Source organism: Palaemon carinicauda, chromosome 38, assembly GCF_036898095.1.
Source record: "Palaemon carinicauda isolate YSFRI2023 chromosome 38, ASM3689809v2, whole genome shotgun sequence".
Lineage (NCBI taxonomy): Eukaryota > Metazoa > Arthropoda > Malacostraca > Decapoda > Palaemonidae > Palaemon > Palaemon carinicauda.
The window spans coordinates 8,672,319-8,695,118 of NC_090762.1; the positions used below are offsets into that span (position 1 = coordinate 8,672,319).

The window sequence follows — 22,800 nt, forward strand, 5'->3', positions numbered from 1 at the left end:
ATAGTCATAAGATAAATTTCTCAAGAATTTTGCTTTTATTACTGTCTAAACACTAGAATTTGCTCAATAGAGTAAAAACATCCCTACTTACCCTACCCTAATCCAGTAGTCCAATGTTTTTGGCCTTTTACATATTTCCATTGTTTGATTTTTGAATAGTTATGTAAGCACTGTATATAGCATGCAACATAATCTTAAGTTAGCTCCATTTTGTACAGTTGTAGATTAGATAAAACATACCCAAATATTGTGCCATGAAATCATGCTTGAGTCTCCATTAAGGAATGAAGAATTAATAAAAAAAAGGTGGCTTCCAGAAAAATTTGTTTCTCCTAATTGTGTGGATTGTTATAATTTCTATTCAAAAGATTGTAAAAAGAAGTGTGCCGTTAATTATCAGAATATTATAAGTGTTGATTATCCCATCAGCATACCAATACTCAGTACCATATCTATTGATATGGTCAGTGTCTAGTATAGACACAAAATTTAAAGTTTGATTGATTCAGGAACCTTTTTAAGTTCTTTTATAAAAGGTTTTATATCCGAGGAGGGGGTTAAAGTTACTAAGCACAGACCTTATAAAAGGGAACCATGAAACTAACGGAGTTCCTTCGCAGGGAAGCACCCCTTATGACATCAGAGATGTAGCATGATGACGAATCTCAACATTACTAGGTACCACCAGGTGAAACAGCCATGTCTGATTCTGCAAAAGATTATGTTATATGGTTTCCAAGTTAATTCATACAAAATTTTGTTATTAGCAGTATCTAAGAAATATTGGGGACTAATGAAATTATCTCGTACAACTCAGTCAGTTCATGTGGCCAAATGAGTACTGTATAAAACTTTTATTTGCTGACTAGCTTATTTGAGCAGTGAGCACCTTATATCATCCACTGAAATGCGAGGTGGAATAGATGAATGATAATGTGAACCAATATGAAAAAAAACAATGTTTCAAGCAAAAGAAAGAGAAAAACAAAAAATTGGCGTTAGAAGTGACATTGGAGAGCATTTCCAAAGGCACAGTTTCTTTAAAACTACTACTATCGTGTAACTTGCCTAACTTCCTAGCAAGTTAGCAACAGTTTGTTTTAGTTGATAGCCGGTAAGTAGGTATTATTGCATAAGTTGACATTGTTCGATAGCTCAAATTACTATGCACAATTGGTTAGAGCATTAAAAAGTTAAAATTTTGTGTAAATATATGATACTTTAATTTGTAGTCAAATACATGAATCGTATATTTTTCCTAATCGTTATCTTGTGTTTTATGCATTTCTGACCGTGATTATTGGGGCAAACCACCTGTTCAAGAGTTTTTGGACCCCCTTATATAAAGACAATTATTGGAGAACCCAGTTGGAAACCTGGGTTTTTTGGTTGGGGAAATGCCATAAACAGAGTGATTTGCGGCAACAATAATGGTCTAAAATGCAAAATAAGCCGAGATAATCAATTGGAAAAATATATGGTTTAGGTAAGTGGCAGAAAACAGGCTAAAACGTGAGTATTTATCACTGTTGAGATTTGTAATATGGTACAGAACATAAACCCATCTAACCTAACCTAGTAGTTCCCAGGTCACAACCCCCTAGCTGGGGACAAGCCCCCTGGACTCCCCTTCCCAGGTCACAACTGCTAGCTGGACCTTCTTCCCAGGTGGCAAACTAAAAATAAATTGCAAAATATATGGTGGTTAAGTTGAAACTGAAGAGGAAGGTGAAAAAAAAAATGGCTGTTGTAGAACAATATCCCGGAACTTACGAAGGATACTTGTAAGCTGTTAATTGGTTTAAAAAACTACCTGACAGATATGTCATTGTAAATGCACAGAAAGCTCCGCAATCCATAGGAAAAAACGCATGCGCAATAAGTCCCCTTCTGTCTCTCAGATGTAACCAATGGACTTAGAATGAAAAACATACTTCACATTATTATAGACCGATATGTAAGTTATTATTCCCCAGGCCCTATTAAACATATTGAGGAAAATACCAAACAAGCCAACACTCGTCCATTTCTTATACCAAATTCTAGTTTTGCTAGTACTGTATTGAAAGTATCATATATTTACCACATTTTGAATACCATAACTCCAGGTGCAAATAAATACTAGTAAATGTATGAAAAAACATGGGGCAACATTTCTAAGAGAAAAAATAACTGTTCTTACAAGAAATGATATGCTTTCAACGAATTTGACCTTTATTTCCACTGCAAATAAGCTGTTGTACTGTTATGGACCCCCTTTCCCAAGGGACACAGGTGGGAACCTGTGATTTTGAGTGTGCAAAAACTGGAAAAGCCATGATTATTCAACAGTTTTGAGATTGTAAAAGGGTACAGAACCTAACAAACCCACCTAGCCTAACCTAGTAGTTTCCAGGTCACAGCTCCTAGCGGGGGCTCCTTGTCAGGTCACAAAACGTGATACACTTATGGTTTGTAAAAGGGTAGAGAGCCTAACAAATCCACCTGTTTTAAAAGCTTTGCAGTCAATTACTGAAGTACAGTAAAGGAAATTACACCAAATTTAAAAGTACATTTCTGTACTGTAGATTGAACTCTCCTCTGAGTGATGTCTTCTTGTGACGGCTGGAGGTTGTTAAAGAACATCTTTGAACTTATGCATAGATATTTGGAAGCTCTTAATTGCTTGAAACAAACCTGATAATGATTGCCTCATACAAAAAACATAAAAGCTGCCAAAAGCAATTCCAGAAAACACAGGTGCAGTAACTTACCAATAGTCTCCCAAAAGTAAACAATAGACTTAGACAATGAAATAGTGTTCATATTTTGGTCGATTAATAAGTAAGTTATTTTGCCCCATCTGCCATCATTCGTACAGAGAAAAAGATCCAAATAGACAGCACTCGTCCAATTTCACTGGAAATTAAAGTATCATATCAACTAAACACTTTCTCACATAGAATAATATTTTTTAATATTTCCATTTTCCTTTAGTATTAGAACATGACAACGGTTTTTTAGTCGTTGTCTAAGTAAAAAAGCTAATTTTACCAGGGAAAGAAACTGCAATATGACCTATGCTAATGTCTTCTTCTTAACCTAACTAAATATTAACACTAACACTACCTGCATAAGCAGGGATACTGTACTGTACATGTTATTATATCCTCTCAAACTTTTCTTACAGAATCACTTTCATTTATGTATATATGACTGCAAACAAGCATTGTTCGAGTACTATACAAAACATTAAGCTCTTTATAGTGGAGATATATTTTGGCGATAGCTGAAACTAGCCATCAAGCTTTTTGCGAGGTGTAACTACCCTCCTCTAGTTGGCCTAGGGGGGAGTGGGGGTAGACCAACTACCCCACTCACACCTGCACTAGTAACTTCCCTTGATAGAGTATAGGCGTTGTCTTGCTCTCCCATTAAAAACCTCTTAACTGTAATATGATTAAAGAGAAACTGGTCTGAAAGATAAAAACTTTCCATTCCTTTTTCTTTACTAGGCCCATGGAGATCTAAAACCATATTGGGGAGCCTTTTTAGTTTGTTGGGACAGGCCTGGAACCACCAGAAGATCGAGTAAAAAATGTCCGAAATCAACCAACAACCACCCCCAGCAGCAGAACCATCATAGGAGCCTTTGTAGTTTGTCGGGACAGGCCTGGAACCGCCAGAAAATTGAGTAAAAAATGTCCGAAATCAGCTCTTTTTCAATATTAAACTTACCCGATAATCATGTAGCTGTCAACTCCGTTGCCCGACAGAATTCTACGGGAGGGATACGCCAGCTATCACTATACTAGAAGGGGGTGTACTCACCAGCGCCACCTGTGGCCAGGTACTGCAGTACTTCTTGTTGACACCACCTCACTTTTTCCTCTGTCGTGCTTCCGGCAAGACATTCATGGGATACGCTTATGATCTTGGAGTATTTTCACGGCTTTTGGTGAAGTATTTCTCTCAGATTTCGGCTGTCGCTTTACTGGAAAACTTCTATATTAGCTTAGATAGCTATTATTTAGTTCTGATTAATGGTTATTGGAATCCCCACTTGGCTAACTCTTTGATTCAAGATGTCTGACATTTCACAAGCCCCACCCCATAGACGATGTAGGTCTTGTAATAGGCGCATTCCGAAGGCCTCGGTAGATCCTCACACCGCTTGTTCTGACTGTAGGGAAAAACCCTGTCAGTTGGAAGATCGATGTGAGGAATGCGCCGGACTTTCGGAACTTGAATTTGTCCGTTTTCTTAAATATTCAACTAAGTTAGAGAGAGAGAGAGTTAGGAGGAGTTCTTCTCGCTCTTCACTTTTTTCCTCACCACATGATCCCCTACCTTTTCCTCCCCCTGTAGTGGCTACCCCCGAACCTACTATTTGCCCTCAACCTGATATGTCTATTGTTTTGCGTGCCATTCAGGCTTTAGGTGACAAAGTGGAATCGGTGGTTAGTGATCATAAGTCTCTTATGGCCGAAGTCAAGGAACTTAAGGTCAAAAGTGCAGTGGGAGGTAATAGTGCCAGTGCTGTGACAAGTGCGAGTGTCAGTGCAGTGCCAAGTGCTAGTGTCAGTTTCAGTGTGGTGCGTGAGGGTACTTCTGTGCGTGCCAGTCGTCCTCCCAGTCCGGGACCTCTTGCAAACTCCCAAGCCCAGGGGAGAAGCAATGTCGAAGGGCAAAAGGGTTCGGCAGGCCTTGATCGGCGCACAGAAGTATCCTCGGTGGTTGCGGGCGTGTCTTACAAAGACCGTCACTCCCACCCGCAGACGATTGAGCCCGTCTTTTACTCGTCTGCTGAAGAATTATCAGGGAGAAAACGTTGGACTCAGGTCTCAAGACCTCTCAAACGCAGAGTCCAGACCTCAAGAGCTCTACAACCTGGCTGCAGTCATTGGATCAGCTCTGACTCGCCGCAGTCATCAGCTGACTGCACACCTCCTAAGAGGAGTAAGGTGCTGCCGCAACAGATCTCTTCTGTTAAGGCTTTGCCTCAGCAGACCTTAGTGTCTGCCGACCCCAAGTTGACTCTACTGCAGTCCATGCAGTCACAACTTGCGGTCTTAATGCGTGAGTGTCAGGCTGAGAAGGTTACACCTCCTCCTGCGATCGCTCCGCCTAACCGCAGTCCTGTCTGCCAGGCGTACGATGTTGAGGCTCCTCAGGATACCTTACCACGTACTGAGTTGCCAGTTTCCAGCGGTGTGCAGCTACCTCCGCCTTCCTTAAGGCAACCTCAGCAATGGGAACAGGAAGCTTATACCTTACTTCCTCCGCTTCCACTTGCGGTTCCACCAGTGAGGCAACACTCTCTTGAGGTACAACAACCTCTCCCATCCATGAGGCAGACCACGTACTGAGTTGCCAGTTTCCAGCGGTGTGCAGCTACCTCCGCCTTCCTTAAGGCAACCTCAGCAATGGGAACAGGAAGCTTATACCTTACTTCCTCCGCTTCCACTTGCGGTTCCACCAGTGAGGCAACACTCTCTTGAGGTACAACAACCTCTCCCATCCATGAGGCAGACACCTCAGCTCTCGCTGTAGCGACCTCAACCCTCCTCAATGCGAGAGCCTCATCACCTTAGCCTTGCGCCTCAGGAACCTCAACTCGCGGGACAAGAACTGCGTTCTGTGCAGCCACTACCTCAACTCTCGCAGCTCACACCTCAGGAACCTCAACTCGTTCCTCAGGAACCTGCTACTGCGCATCCGCTAACCTTACAGCAAGCGCAACTCTTGAGTCAAGACACTCATGCCAGGAGTCAGCCTCCTCAACCCATGCGCCTACCTTCTGCTACTCCTTTTGACCAGCCTTTGCAGCCTGAACCTCAGGTTTTGCCTCAGCAACAGAGACTTGAGGATGAAACCACAAGCGTTTTTGCTCCCGCTCGTGCAGATTCTGCTGTTCAGCATACCTTACCTCTCACTTTGCTACACTCTGGTGATGAGGTTTCTGATGATGAGGCTGCACACCTGGATCCCTCATCAGACGTGGAAGAATCCAAGTCTTCTCCTCCTCCGATAGACTTTCGTAAGGTCCTGGCTCTTTTCAGAGAGGTATACCCAGACCACTTTGTCTCTGCTACCCCCCGCTCTCCGCCATCTGAGTTTTCGCTGGGCATGCAGCCAGCCAAGTCAACTTATACTAAGCTCGTCTTTGCAAGGTCCTCTAAGAGAGCTCTAAGAATTTTAGGGGAGTGGTTGCAGTCTAAGCAGCAACTAGGAAAGACTTCCTTTATGTTCCCACCGACTAAGCTCACTTCTAAAGCGGGCGTATGGTATGCCACAGGAGAGGAACCAGGCTTGGGAGTACCTGCCTCTGCCCAGGCTGACTTCTCGAGTTTGGTCGACTCTCCTCGTAGAACAGCAATGAGGCGCTCTAAGGTTTGCTGGACCTTCTCCGATCTAGACCACTTACTAAAGGGTGTATTTCGGGCCTTTGAGATGTTCAATTTTCTAGACTGGTGCCTGGGGGCCCTTAGCAAGAAGACCTCCCCTGCGGACAAAGACTCGGCCATGCTTTTAATGTCCTGCATGGATAAAGCTATTAGGGATGGATCTGGCGAGCTTGCTTCAATTTTTGTGTCAGGAGTTCTTAAGAAAAGGGAGCAACTTTGTACCTTCCTTTCTTCCAGCATCACACCTTGTCAAAGGTCTCAACTCCTTTTCGCTCCGCTTTCTAAGTTCTTGTTTCCCGAAGAACTTATCAAGGACTTGTCTGCGGCAATGATTCAGAAAGACACTCATGATCTTGTGGCTTCTTCAGCTCGTAAGACTAAGGTTGCTCCCTCAGTCCCCAGGACTTACCGCACCCCAGTTGCTGATACGCCTGCTACGAGGTTTATTCCGCCCTTTCGTGGTAGAGCCCCCAGCCGAGGAAGCTCCCGTCCAGACTCTTCCAGGAGCAAGTCTAGGAAAGGTTCCAAGACTTCTCAAGGCAAACACTGACTCTCCTCCTCTCCAGACAGCAGTAGGAGCCAGACTCAAGATCTTCTGGCAAGCTTGGGAAAAGAGAGGTGCAGACGCCCAGTCTGTCAGGTGGCTGAGGGAGGGTTACAGGATACCATTCTGCCGCAAACCCCCTCTGACCACTTCTCCCATCAACCTCTCTCCCAACTACAAGGAAAAGGACAAGAGGCTAGCGTTGCACCAGGAGGTGTCGCTCCTGTTACAGAAGAAGGCAGTGGTTATAGTCCGGGACCATCAATCCCCGGGCTTCTACAACCGTCTCTTTCTGGTGGCCAAGAAGACAGGAGGTTGGAGACCGGTGCTGGACGTCAGCGCGCTCAATGCTTATGTCACCAAGCAGACGTTCACTATGGAGACGACGAAGTCGGTCCTAGCAGCGGTCAGGCAGGAGGACTGGATGGTCTCGTTGGATCTGAAAGACGCATACTTTCACGTTCCTATTCATCCAGACTCCCAACCTTTCCTGAGATTCGTTTTTGGAAAGGTTGTGTACCAATTCCAAGCCCTGTGTTTTGGCCTAAGCACAGCTCCTATGGTGTTTACGCTTCTGATGAGGAATATTGCAAAATTCCTCCACTTATCCGACATCAGAGCCTCCCTTTACCTAGACGACTGGCTGTTGAGAGCCTCCACGAGTCGTCGCTGTCTGGAGAGTCTCAACTGGACTTTGGACTTGATCAAGGAACTGGGTCTGTTAGTCAACTTCGAAAAGTCCCAGCTCATTCCCTCCCAATCCATTGTTTACCTGGGAATGGAGATTCGGAGTCAGGTTTTTCGGGCTTTTCCATCGGCCCCAAGGATAAGCCAAGCCCTAGATTGCATCCTGAGCATGCTGAAGAGGAGCAGTTGCTCGGTGAGACAGTGGATGAGTCTCACAGGGACCCTGTCATCGTTAGCACTGTTCGTCGAGTTAGGGAGACTCCACCTCCGCCCTCTTCAATTCCATCTAGCAGCTCATTGGGACAAGGATTTGACGCTCGAAGCAGTCTCTATCCCGGTCACCAAAGAGATGAAGACCACTCTCTTGTGGTGGAAGACCAACCTCCTTCTCAAAGAGGGCCTATCGTTAGCGATTCAGACCCCCAATCTTCATCTCTCCTCGGATGCATCAGACTCGGGCTGGGGCGCGACCTTGAACGGACAGGAATGCTCGGGAACGTGGAACAAGGAACAGGTAACGCTCCACATCAACTGCAAGGAGCTCCTGGCAGTTCATTTGGCCCTATTGAACTTCAAGTCCCTCCTGCTAGGCAAGGTGGTGGAGGTGAACTCCGACAACACCACAGCCTTAGCTTACATCTCCAAGCAGGGAGGGACCCATTCGAGGAACCTGTACGAGATCGCAAGGGACCTCCTCATTTGGTCAAGAAGTCTAAACCTCACCCTACTAACGAGGTTCATTCAGGGCAACATGAACGTCTCAGCAGATCGCCTAAGCAGAAAAGATCAGGTCATCCCCACGGAATGGACCCTTCACAAGAGCGTGTGCAACAGAATTTGGACCTTGTGGGGTCAGCCTACAATAGATCTGTTTGCCACCTCCATGACCAAGAGACTTCCTTTGTACTGTTCCCCAGTTCCAGACCCAGCAGCAGTTCATGTGGATGCTTTTCTGCTGAATTGGTCCCATCTCGACCTTTACGCATTCCCACCGTTCAAGATCATCAACAGAGTCATTCAAAAGTTCATCTCGCACGAAGGGACACGGCTGACGCTGGTTGCTCCCCTTTGGCCTGCAAGAGAATGGTTCACAGAGGTACTACAATGGCTGGTCGACATCCCCAGGACTCTTCCTCTAAGAGTGGACCTTCTACGTCAACCTCACGTAGACAAGTTGCACCCAAACCTCCACGCTCTTCGGCTGACTGCCTTCAGACTGTCGAAAGATTCGCTAGAGCTAGAGGCTTTTCGAAAGAGGCAGCCAGTGCGATTGCCAGAGCAAGGAGGGTATCCACTCGTAGAGTCTACCAATCCAAGTGGGAAGTCTTCCGGAGCTGGTGTAGAGCCAATGCAGTTTCATCCACCAATACCTCTGTAACCCAAATAGCTGACTTCCTATTACATCTAAGGAATGAGAGATCCCTTTCGGCTCCTACGATTAAAGGGTACAGGAGTATGTTGGCTTCAGTTCTCCGCCACAGAGGTTTGGACCTTTCTTCCAACAAGGACCTTCAAGACATCCTTAAGTCTTTTGAGACTACTAAAGAACGTCGTTTACCCACTCCAGGCTGGAATCTAGACGTAGTCTTAAGGTTCCTTATGTCGCCTAGGTTCGAACCTCTCCAGTCAGCTTCCTTCAAGGACCTTACCCTCAAGACTCTTTTCCTCGTCTGCCTTGCAACAGCTAAAAGAGTCAGTGAGGTTCATGCCTTCAGCAAGAACATTGGGTTCACATCCGAATCTGCAACATGTTCTTTACAGCTTGGATTTTTAGCTAAGAATGAACTTCCTTCACGTCCTTGGCCTAGATCGTTTGAAATTCCTAGCCTTTCCAACGAGCTAGAAAGAGTTCTTTGCCCTGTCAGAGCTCTAAAATATTATCTTAATAGGTCAAAACCTATACGAGGACAGTCAGAAGCCTTATGGTGTGCAATCAAGAAACCTTCGATGCCCATGTCCAAAAACGGACTTTCGTATTATATAAGGCTTCTGATTAGAGAAGCCCATTCTCATATGAAGGAGGAAGACCTTGCTTTGCTGAAGGTAAGGACCCACGAAGTGAGAGCCGTAGCCACTTCGATGGCCTTTAATAAGAACCGTTCTCTGCAGAGCATAATGGATGCAGCTTATTGGAGGAGCAAGTCAGTGTTTGCATCATTTTATCTTAAAGATGTCCAGTCTCTTTACGAGAACTGCTACACCCTGGGACCATTCGTAGCAGCGAGTGCAGTAGTAGGTGAGGGCTCAGCCACTACATTCCCTTAATCCCATAACCTTTTTTAATCTTTCTCTTGAATGCTTTTATTGTTGTTTTTATGGTTGTTACGGTAGGCTAAGAAGCCTTCCGCATCCTTTTGATTTGGCGGGTGGTCAATTCATTCTTGAGAAGCGCCCGGGTTAGAGGTTGTGTAGAGGTCCTTTAGTAGGGGTTGCAGCCCTATATACTTTAGCACCTTAGAGTTGATTCAGCCTCCTAAGAGGAACGCTGCGCTCAGTAAGGAAGACGAACTTAATAAAGGCAGAGTAACGGTTCAAGTCGACTTCCTTACCAGGTACTTATTATTTCATTGTTATTCTGAAATAACTGTTTATATGAAATACGGGATACTTAGCTATCCTTTAGTCATGTACACTGGTTTTCACCCACCCCCCTGGGTGTGAATCAGCTACATGATTATCGGGTAAGTTTAATATTGAAAAATGTTATTTTCATTAGTAAAATAAATTTTTGAATATACTTACCCGATAATCATGATTTAATTGACCCGCCCTTCCTCCCCATAGAGAACCAGTGGACCGAGGAAAAAGTGAGGTGGTGTCAACAAGAAGTACTGCAGTACCTGGCCACAGGTGGCGCTGGTGAGTACACCCCCTTCTAGTATAGTGATAGCTGGCGTATCCCTCCCGTAGAATTCTGTCGGGCAACGGAGTTGACAGCTACATGATTATCGGGTAAGTATATTCAAAAATTTATTTTACTAATGAAAATAACATATTTCAAGGGAATGATCACAGAATGAAATAGTATTCATTAGTTTTGTAAATGCTTGTCCCAACAAACTACATACTAGGACAGGGTTGCGATCGCCAGAAAATAGAGTAAAAATCATCACTTATCGAATTTTTCACGGAAATTTTAACAGAATGAAATAATGAATTCACTAAATTTGTAAATGCTTTCCAATGACCTAACGGGCAGGCTAATGGCCCCTGCAACCACCCAAACACTGTCGCTATCGTACAAACACCACAAACCCACCTAACCTAACCTAGTTGTTCCCAGGTCACAACCCCTAGTCGGGGGCAAGCCCCCAGACCCCCTTCGTAAGTCTCTCTCCTACACAAAAAAAAGCTATGGGCAGCTCTCTAAATTATATCTTTAAAATGATAAAATAACTTCATATTATGGTATATCGTATCATAGTAAAGAACATCTCCCCCATAAGGAATAAGGATTTGGCTAGTAATAAGAAAGATACCGCCTGTCCCAACAAACTACATTCTACCCCCATAATGGTTTGTCCTGGGCATCGTAGGGCGCTGTTGTATCACCTTCCTGTTTGTCTTGAAGACTGATCCTCAGGGTCTCTGTACTGCATGTAGAGGTTGACAATATCTTACCCTATACACGTGCTAGCGCTCTTTTTCAGCCTTGCCTTGGCAGCACTCGGTAAGCCTTTCAAGGCAAACAGCAAGTTTCCTAACAGGGTAAGGGGGAGGACTTTGCCTTTCCTTCTGTTTGGCTGGGTACTCATATGGAGGGTGCTTGCTTCCCTAGGGAAGGTAAGCTTAGGGAAGAGCATGAGGTGTCATCCTCTCGTGCGCTACTGTTCCTTGACACTCAGGAAACACCCACTCATAGAGACACCTCTTCGAAGGATCAAGCAGACCTATCAGCGCAGCAGACCTACCAGCGCAACCTTGCGCTGCAACTTAGTCCGTGGACTTTGGTCCTGGACTCTAACGCGGACCTTTTTACGGTCCCCATCGGTGGATGCTCGCCCTTCCAAAGGGCACATCCCAGTTCCTGATCGTCCTGCCAGCTGACCTACCGATTTACCAGCGCAACCTTGCGCTGCAACGTAGTTTTTTGGACTTCGGACCTGGACTCTAACGTGGACCTTTTTACGGTCCCCATCGGTGGATGCTCGCCATTCCAAAGGGCACATCCCAGTTCCTGATCGTCCTGCCAGCTGACCTACCGATCTACCAGCGCAACCTTGCGCTGCAACGTAGTCCTTTGGACTTCGGTCGTGGAGCCTAACGCGGACCTTTTTACGGTGTCCATCGGTGGATGCGCGCCCTTCCAAAGAGCATATCCCAGTTCCTGATTGTCCTGCCAGCTGACCTGCCAACCTACTAGCACTATCTTCGCGCGCGCGCCAACGATCTTCCACAAGCGGGCGCCGATGGTCTCCCGCGAGCGGGCGCCAATGGTCTCCCGCGAGTGGGCGCCAATGGTCTCCCGCACGTACGCCAATGATTTTCCGCACGCTCAAGTACCAATGCTCTTGCGCGCGCGCCAATAATCTTGCGCGCCAATAATCTTGCGCGCCAGTCATCTTCTGCGCGCGTCAATCGTCTTGTGCGCGCGCGTCAATCGTCTTGTGCGCGCGCGTCAATCGTCTTGTGCGCGCGCGCCAATGCCCTTATGCGCGTGTGTGCGCCAATGCTCTTGCGCTCCAATGATCTTGCGTGCGCATGCAGCCTTCCGTCCGCGCCGACGGTCTTCTGCGCGTGGGCGCCGATGGTCTCCCGCGCCAATGGTCTTCCGCACGCGCCAATGCACCCACCCTTGCGCAACCAGTCACACACTTCGGCGCATTCTAGGGAGAATGCACAAAACTACACAGTGCCTTAATGCGCGTCAGCGCTCTTCCGCACTTTCCTGCGCTCTTCTGCGCAGTTACGGTCTCAGTTCCAATGCGCCAGCTCTTGCCAAAGAGTCAAGGCTCGCAGATCCAATGCACCAGCTCTTGCCTAAGAGCCAGCGCTTGCCTGCTCTCCAGGCAGAAATTGAGCACCAGCAGCATCCTGTGTGCCATTGTTCCAGTACTCTCCTACACACTCGCGCAATAGGCAGTAAAAGGAATAAAACTTTTTGGACAGGTCACCATTGCCCCATTCCTCCCCGCAAACACTTAAACATTGCCACCGGGAAAAGAGGAATAAGGCTTCACAGAAGGATTCAAGATCCCGAAGATTCCATCCTACAAGGGGAATCGAAACGGGGAACCCTTGGTCCCTGTCTCTTCTGAAGTTTCTTTTTTCCTTGACAGACCACCGTCAGCAAACAGAAAAGCATCAAGAGTCTGATCTCTAGATCACTGTTTGCTGATGGCTAGTTCACAGTTTACTGATCGCTAGGTCGCCGATCACCAGATTGCCAATTGCTAGCTCAATGCTGATCTTTGACCTCTAGTCCCTCCAATGACTAACAATCTCCAATTGCTAACGTTTCCAATCACCGATTGCTAGTCAATAACCAGTCATCAGCTTGCTGATCACTAGATCACCGATGGGCAGCTCATCTTTCTTGGATCATTGAATTCAGCTCGCTGATCTCTGACCAGCCCATCTTCAGCTTGCTCATCTCTGACCAACCAAGGGGGGACTATAATCAGCTTACTGATCTCTAACTCACCATCGGCTCACAGACCACCGATTCATCGGTCATCGGCAATTTGCCAACAGTTGGTGACTCGAACTTACTAGTCAACCTCTTCCTGTAGTTTCCTAGATCAGAAGGTATACAACATACTTCTCGCTACTGGCTGTTCGCCATCACACTGAAGTGATCGGCAAACATTCGACAATCCTCATTAACGGCTTGTCGACAGGGAACTACTTGCGAGCATTCTCCAACTGCACAGTAACCACGATACCCAACAATTAACCATTGATTAACATTCGCCAGATTGATTCTATTCCAAGGAATAGCATCAATCCCATCAGGGCACATGGTAAGGCTAAACGTTGCCTTCCTTTTGTTAGTTAAAGGAATTCTCTCTCAGAGAAGAATTCTTACACTGGGTATCGCACCTGATCCTTTACGACACGAGTCAAGACTCCAGCGTCGACAATCTTCCATGCAAAAGGATCCGGCAAGGGGCTGTCCCTTTGGTTCGATGTCCACACCATGTTGGAGTTCGAACAAGGGCTAAGACCTCAGGTCTTCATTTGCACACTGGACCTTAAGGACACTTACTCCCAGGTCCAAACCATCCATCTAGGAAGGTTGGAAGATTCAGTCTAGACAAACAAGAAACACCAGTTCAAGGCACTGTGCTTCGGTCTTTCCACTACACCCATCCTGGTCTCACAGGATCGGCTTCTGTCTCCTCTGTCTCGGGACGACTGACTGACCTTAGCAGACTCAGTGGCAACCTTGCATTAATACCGGAACTTCTGAAGCCTTTTTACCAAGATCCAGTGATAGGGGTAAACCTACGGAAGTCTTCCCTACTTCCCTCCCAGAAGACTGGTGTATCTGGGAATAATTCTAGACACCAATCTCCACAAAACCTTCTCGAAACGAGAACGACTCCCATTCCAAGAGGCTTGAGTCGGAAAAAGAAGAGAGGAGGGACCATAGTGCTGCAGCACACGACCTCAGCCCTCTGGACAGAGTCTGAAAGTACCTTCACTTAAATCTCTTAAGAGATGAAGGCCAACTTTCCAGTCCTTCAGTAGCCTCATCGGTTCCTAACAGACCACTCAGTGATGTGATGGACGACACACCACACACCACATAGAGACTCACATCGACAAGCAAGAAGGAACTAACTCGTAGCCTCTTCCCATCTAACAGTATAAACACTAAGATGGGCCAAAGTCCGTTCGGTACCACTCTCAGCCCGCTTCATTCCAGACTAGAAGAACGTGCTCGCCGACAATCTTTGCACAGCATCTCAGATAAGGTATACCGAATGGACTTTGGAACGCCTTGTAGCCGACAAAGTCCCGACTTTACGAGGTCCTCCAACTAGGGGTCTGTTTGCAACGCTCCTGAATCTCAGGCTGCCGTTGCTCCCCAGCCCTAGACCCCAAGGCTCTCTGGCAACAACGGTGGGTACAACAATGACGTTTACGTCTCGTCCCGGTTTTATCTGGAGAAGGGCACTCAAGAAGGCTAGAACATCGGTCAACCTCTCAAGGACTCTCCTAGTTCCGCTATGACATTATGCAGAACGGTTTCCAAACCTTTTGCAGCTCCTGGTAGAGTCTCCAAGAGAACCCTCTCCACATCACAGACAACCCACTTCGACACCTACCACAAGCTATAGCTTTGCTATGATTGTACGCCTGGAGACTATCCAATACCTCTTTGCGAAAAGGTTGTCTAGATATCTGAGGAATTCCTCAGCATCAGTCTACCAGGCAGTATAACATTTTGTGTGGTTGGTGTCATGTGAAAGTGTGTGTCTCCACTCGATACCTCGATTCCAGCAGTAGCGGAATCCTCGAGTATATACAAGAGGAAAAGACCCCCTATTCAGTTTCGACAGGTAAAGATGATCACTCAACCTTGATCATTCACCTTCAAACTGAAAGAAAGGGGCACCCTCTCATCGATAGACTTTTCCTAACTCATACGGACTAACAACTTGCCTTTCCCCAGTCGGAATTGAGACCTTCCTCTCGGAACATGGTACAAATTCTCCGATCCCTAAAGGGACCTCCTTATGTTCCACTTCACCAGGCAACAAATTTTCTCCTGATTTAAGAACACAATGTTCCTACACACTCGGACAGCAACCATACGAGTCAAGGAACTTCATGGTCTCTTTCGACATCGCCCATTATTGAGAAGGGCGAAAGACAATGTTCAGTTTCATCCCTGAGTATGTCGCCAGAGGTGACAGATCCTACACAAGTCTCCACTCGGTAACGAACAATCCAGATCATCTGTTACTGTACCCAGGGTAAGGTATGAGACTTTACCTAAAGAAAACGGCAACAGCCCGCCCGTGTCCCTTCTCTTGTCATCAGCACTGGGAGAGACTAGAGGAGGATCACCGAAACATCATCTTGACATGACGACTCACAGTGTCAGGGGCATAACTATGCCCCTGGTCCTTCTTAGTAGATTACTCTGTGACGCAGGTTTGACTTTCACAACCTTTCTCCTGCAAGACGTGACCCACATGAACTCGATACAATCTCTATCGTTCTGGTGGTGGCTGCACAACAGCTGGTTTTATACCTCAAGCTCCTTATTGGACAAGTAGTAGAAGGTTGAGGGCACTGTTACCCGGTTTTAGTCTGCGTGAATGAAAAGATTCGACTGGCTCTTATTCTTTTCTTCATCCTACCCTCTCTAATAAATAGCGTGGTTTGTATTCCAGTTACGGAACAAATGACAAATTCGTAGATAATTTGTATTTTTCCTAACTATACAAACCTTAGCTATTTATACAAACTTGCCCGCCATCCCTATCCCCCTTGAAGTCTTACCTCCAAGCAAAGTGACTAAATCACAGGTGTGTGAACGGGAGTGGTAGCAAGCTACCCCCCCACTACCCCCGCTAACTAGCGGTGTGGGTAGTCAACCCTCGCTAAATTTTAATGGCTCGTCATTTCAGCTCCGCCGAAAGTATAACCCCTAATAAATAGCTAAGGTTTGTATAGTTAGGAAAAATACAAATTATCTACGAATTTGTCATATACTAGCTCTCTGGTTCATGCATGTCTTTATGGGAGCGCCATAGCTTCTGTTAAACTTAATGATACGCGCTTGATAGATCGAGATAGCACATTGCCTGCTTTCAAATGCTTGCTTGCCGTCTTCAACCTGAGAATCTCTCTTGTTCATGCGCGCTCTCTTATTCGTACACGTAAGTATCGCTCTCTTCTGTTTGTGTATGCTTGCATTACACTCATCCTTTCGTGTACGCATGCATCACACTAACCTGTTTGCTTGCCCATTTGTATAGATGAAGGTTTACCTATTTCTGGAGAGCTCTTCTGGTTGCATGCATCCACCTGATTGCTATTGCTCACCTGGCACGGGTTGCACTATGAAGCACGAGAGCTCATCTCTCTGTGCGCTCTCATATGTTTGCTTGTGCTATCCTGTTAGAGCACAATCTCCAGTTTGTCCTTACCCATCTGGTTATGTTCACTCATCGGACCATGAACAGTCCAAGTGTTATGATTGGTCAGCACCCCTTCTAGCCTCCATACACACACACACACACACACACACACATGACGTGTGGTAGCGGAATTATGTGCGTTCACCTATTGAAGAGTGATCCTCAACGGAGGAGACCTTTAACAAGAAGTCATTGTGATCTAAGGGGCTGTCAGAAATACGAAATCAAAAATGTTATCATGAATCTGCTTCATCCACACCTCAAATCCTCGGTGAAGATCAAAGTTACTACGTTGTGTGCTGGTGAGGGGATGGGTCTTCACTGCCACCCACCAGTAACTACTGACATATTGTTATAGATTTTAAACAGAAAAGTTTCTGTAACACTTAAATCATACCCCTATTAAAGGGCTGAGGTCTGTATAGTTAGGAAAAAACCAAATTACTTAAAAAAAAAAATTTATTTTACAGTCTTCTGCCTACTGATTTGGTTGAGACCATTGATAATTTTGCCTTTAAAATATATTCTGCTGTTAAATACCTCTCAAATTTTCAAGGACTACAGGGATGTATTGTATACTTTTGAGTTTAATAACTCAAAGAATATGGTTCATCAGTAAGATGGTCTACTATCTTTCAGGTATTTGGTATTGGTTTAGTTTGATGGCTTCAAGAGGCAATGTTCATATATACTGTATGGTCAAGAAAACACCATAATTTTGTAGCTTGAAACTGCAAAGTGTAACATATTACATGTTTCATTGAAAACTTAGTACAATAGTATAATTGTATTTTAGTTTGAAGATATTTGTTTTATCACAAATACAAACTTTTGTCCTTTACATGGAATACACAATCGTTAAATTTTTATGACGAGGTGTAAATTGATGGCCGGTAGTTACTGAAGGAATATGAGGAAGCGCCGCCCCCCCCCCTCCCTTTCTTCCTCCGAAGCACATGCCCAGATATGTCATAGCTTGGTGGAATCTCTATGGCATCATGTGCAAAGCTTATCCAGCATCTCCTCTCAGAGGAAGGCTGTTCCCACAAAGTTGCTTAGCAGATAGCGGGATACCTCCAGATATCTTCATTTTTTTGTGTACCAAGCCAAGTAGCTATCCTCTGTGGTGGTGCCGTAGGAGGTGTGTTTCTCCTTTCAGAGCCCCTATTCCTTGTACATGTATAGCCAAGTTATAATTTGTATCCGTAGAGAAAATCTCAGCTCTGTATCAGTGGTGAAAGGCTATTGCTCAGCCTTGAACCAGGTCTTTAGGCTGAAAGGAGTCAATACAGTACTTTCTCTTCAGCAGAAATTGCTATGCTCATGCAGATAAAGGTAAAACCCCCACCTTAAGATGTTACTAAGGCTGTGCGGTCCCTTAGGAGGGCACCTTATGAAGCGTTGAGACTTGCCTCATACAGAAAACTTACCCTCAAAACGATTTTTTTGCTCGTCTTAGCCTCCTCCAAACAGGTCAGCGAGCTTCATGGTCTCTCCTTTAGTGTCGCTCATACTGAGCATTGGAGACATGTCTCGTTCATCTTTGTCTTTGAGTTTGCAGCTAAAACTCAGAATCCGTTAAATCCCAATTATAGGTTTTCTTCACTTCAGGTCGTGAGCCCTAGAACAGTAACTAGTGATCCTGATCAGCTTTTTTTGTGTCCTGTGGGGGCTCTGAGGTGCTACTTTATACATACACAAATAACTCAATCACACTTGCTGTGCCTCTTCGTCTGCACGGAGACAGTCAAGAAGTTGACTAAAATACAATACCCCTTGGCTAAGGGAGTTTATGGACTCTACTTATCCACCACCTTTACCTCTAACTTGGGTTAGAGCTTATGATATCAGAGAAGTCAGCTGGATTGTAAGAATCTCTGTGGTGCAGATACTCCATGTAGGCATCTGAAAATGACAGGCCATGTTTACTACTCATTTCTTGCGGGAATTGACTCACAGGTCCCTGGACACCTTTTCGCTAGGATCTGTGGTAGCTACACAGCTGGTGGTATAGCTGCCTCAGCTCCTCTTACAAGACCATTAGCATTGAATTGAGCATTAAGGTTATGTGTTATGCTGGGATGAAAGTGAAGATTGACTGGCCTTTTCCTTTCCCTGTCATCTTCCCCTCTATTGGGACACAGCAATGGAAACCCTATCAGCTGGAATCAATATGCTTGCAGGTAAGCCTCCCCTAGCCTGTAGCTGTTCTAATATGTATAGAAGTGTCATTCTCCACACTACTTCTGAGGGGGAGAATGTTTAACTGAGAAAACTATTGACATTTATATGCCCCATTGTTACTACACACAATTTTTGCTACACACCCTTTATTGGATGGGCCATGGACCGGTGACCGGAATTTTTGCCGCATACATTTTCGCCGTAGGACTTTTTGTCACGGACTTTTTGCCGTAGGAATCTTTGCCACAGGAATCTTTGCCACTAGGTGTTTTTGCCGTAAGGAATTCTTGCCGCAAATTGCATATTACTTTTATAATTTAAAGGTAAATGAAAGAGTTGACCTATAAAAAAAAAGTAAGTATAGTGGCCTACATACATACATCTAATGCGATGGATGGTCTCTGATAATTAGCTCTTACTTATGAAGTTTTAAACAAGCAGTTTTAGCCCATACATACACTCCACTGGTCTTTGATAAATAGCTCGTGTGCTTCTAAAGTTTAAAACAAATGTGAGTGTAACCGGATGTTTGTTTCATTTAGCTAAAAATATTTTTCGAAAAGTCTGTGAATTTGGCCATAAAGTGCGTTACCAGAGTGATTCAGAATTTAACACCTTGGTCAAATGCTTTACAGCACTTGCATTTGTTGCTTCTAGTGACGTTATTAGAGCATTTGAGGAACTAGTTGACAAGGATGATTTGCCTCAGGACCTGGTATCTTATTTTGAGACGTATTATATTGGTGGGGTAAGATGCAGGGGCCCTCGTAGACGAAGAGTCGGTCCAACATTTCCTGTGGATATGTGGAATGTTTATGAACGGACTTTAAATAAGTTACCAAACACCAATAATAGTGTAGATGGGTTTCATAATGCCTTGCAAAGTTCCGTTACAAATATCCACCCAAATATTTGGCAATTAATTAACCTTTTGAAAAACGAAGAGAGTCTAGCAAAAAAGAAAAGAATTGATATTGAACGCGGCGAAGCATCTCACATGAAGAAAAAGTACAAAGATGTTTATGTAAGAATACAAAGAATTGTTTCGAGATATGATTTTCAGCGTAAAGTACACTATTTACGGAGTATTGCAATGCATTTGTACTCATTCTAAACTTGATTAAAGTTTTTTTTTTTTTTTTAAATATTTTGAATTTTAAATAAATAAACCTTCTATATTGTAATACCTTTGTTATTGATTTTATTTTGACAATGATGAATATTTGAATATTTATTGTAACTTCAATTGCTCTTAAATTTATTACTTGTTTTAAATAAATAAACTGTTTTATAATACACTATTATTCTCATACCCTTTTATACTCATAATCTAGATATATTTTATCAATTATACGGCATTCATGTATGTAGTAGAGTGTATGTATGTATGCTAAAAACTGCTTGTTTAAAACTTACTAAGTAAGAGGTAATTAGATGTATGTGTGTATGTATGTATGCTAAAAACTGCTTGTTTAAAACTTACTAAGTAAGAGCTAATTAGATGTATGTGTGTTTGTATGTATGTAAGTAGGTATGTATACTTCTTGTTTATAAACAACTTGTTTTAAACTTTAGAAGCACACGAGCTATTTTATCAAAGACCAGTGGAGTGTATGTATGGGCTAAAACTGCTTGTTTAAAACTTCATAAGTAAGAGCTAATTATCAGAGACCATCCATCGCATTAGATGTAGGCTATGTATGTAGGCCACTATACTTACTTTTTTTATAGGTCAACTCTTTCATATACCTTTAAATTATAAAAGTAATATGCAATTTGCGGCAAGAATTCCTTACAGCAGAAATACCTAGCGGCAAAGTTTTCTACGGGAAAAAGTCCGTGACAAAAAGTCCTACGGCGAAAATGTATGCGGCAAGAATTCCTAGAACCCATGGACCTGTTGGTATTGCTAAACCACGGGTGCACGAGGTGTAAGGAACCTTAACTCTGCACCACTTTAAGGAATAGGGACTTCCTCCGACCTAAGGGCGAATCTCCTAAGTACATGACGAAGTTTCGTATTTGTGTCGTTTATTTATACAGTAATTCTCCACCATCACCTATGTCCTAGAAAGTCTTGAGCACAATCAAAGTTAGCAAGCAAGGGGATGGGGCTGCCATGCTCTCAACCAGTAACTACTGGGCACCTGTTTACACCTCTTTATAAAAGTTTAACTGGCTTGTATGCCAACTCCGTTGATATTCTATCTTATGTAAAGGACTCAGGTTTGTATAGTTAGAACAAATACAAATTACATCCAAATTTGTCGTATTTAAGGGTGTTTTTATAATTTCTAAGTTTTTATACTCTTCATTAACAGGAATTGTGCACTTCTATCGAGTGAAGAAATAGCCTTGAAAGTGAAGGGCACCATCACTTTCTGCTACAAAATGCTGCCGTTTATGAGAGTATGTAAGAGATGTACAAGTTACAGCTTCTACAAAAGACAAAGTAGCAATGGAGCAGCTGTTGAATATGTTCAGGGACAGTCGCCTTCTGCAAAAATTCGTGAATATTTTTATTACATAGATCATCAGGGAATGGTAAGCATTTTATTTTCATTTGTATACTATTTATATTAAGTGCTCTTGTAATAACACTTTTGACATTAGCAGACCTGGCTTTCATAGCTTTATGTAAGCTGCTGAATTTTTTTATTATGCAATTTAGCATTTGCAAGTAAGCACTCTGCTTCCTTGTTTGAAGAATCCAGTATCCTCATATTATACTGTACACAGCTTTTTTGCAGCTTTTACTAAGTCATAGACCTGTTTTCTATGTTATTTTTTTGTATTAAATCTGTGTTGATAAATTTCAAGGGATTTTGAAGGACTCTAGCAAACATTTATCTTAATTTTTCATTTGTTCCGTAACCGAAATACAAACCACGCTATTTACATAGGGTTTACTTTTGGCGTAGCCGAAATGACGAGCCATTAGATTTTAACGAGGGTTAAACTACCCCCGCGCTAGTTAGCACGGGGGTAGGGGAGGGGTAGCTAGATACCCTTCCCCCCCCCACACACCGGTGAGCTGCCTCACTTCACTTTTGGCTCGGACGATGTACAGATGTGTCTATCTCGTCCTCGCATATTTGACAGCCTTAATCTGTTTTTCTTTTTCTTTCAGTTGTGTGTTTGAAGTTGGCCTCTACCTTTTCTTCCCATTATGCAGAAATGCCCTGGACTTCCCGACCGCCCCTGTGGAACATTCATGTCGGCGGTCGATACAGACCCTCACACCCTTTGCCCGCAGTGTCGAGGTCAACGGTGTGAAAGTGATAAATGTTTTTATGGAATGTAGGGAGTGGCCTACCTCCCAGTGGGAGAGGTTTGCCCGGCGGCGTAAGAAGAGTTCTAAGCGAGACCGTTCTCCCTCAAGGACTGCCTTGGGGAAGGAAGGCTCCAAGGACTCTTCTTCCGTTGCCCGAACCTCCTCCAAAGCTCCCACTCGTTCGATCTCTCGCGAGAGGCCGCCGAGTGGTAGCGTAGGTCCTTCTTTTGTTTCCCAATCTCGGGGTTCGGGAGAGGGCGTTGCCTCCCATGGCGAGGCAGCTCCCCCTCCTACTCCGGGGGAGGACATTATTGATTTTGTTGATTATGACCAGACTGTATCTAACAATGATCTTTTCCAGCTATGGGCTTCCTTGGGGATTAAGGGCTCGGCCTCCAAGGAAGCCCTGTTTGATCTGATCCAGTTGGGGGCAGCTGTCCAACAGTCGCCGGTAATACCAGAGGTAGACCCTCTGGCTATTGTTGACATTGTTGTGGCAGAGGCATCCGACGGGTCGGGTCAAACCCCAGCTGCTACTGTTGCGGATGTTGCTGAAGGCTCAGGTTCCCCCTCCGAACATCCTTCGAGGGGAAAGCTGGGTCCAACGGTCTCTCCTGCGGGTGTTCC

At 44.5% G+C, this 22,800-nt stretch overlaps 1 protein-coding gene across 2 annotated transcripts in view; it reads left to right on the forward strand.

Moving 5' to 3' along the window:
- The first annotated feature begins 1,057 nt into the window (after positions 1–1,057).
- The window catches only part of LOC137630418 (UPF0598 protein CG30010), an 88,566-nt gene continuing 66,823 nt past the window's right edge, over positions 1,058–22,800 (forward strand). For both annotated transcript variants that reach the window (XM_068361878.1, XM_068361877.1), the window contains exons 1-2: positions 1,058–1,114; positions 21,221–21,443. In XM_068361878.1, the coding sequence (XP_068217979.1) occupies positions 21,291–21,443 (153 nt within the window). In that variant the 5' untranslated portion in view covers positions 1,058–1,114; positions 21,221–21,290. The remainder of the gene's footprint in view (positions 1,115–21,220; positions 21,444–22,800) is intronic.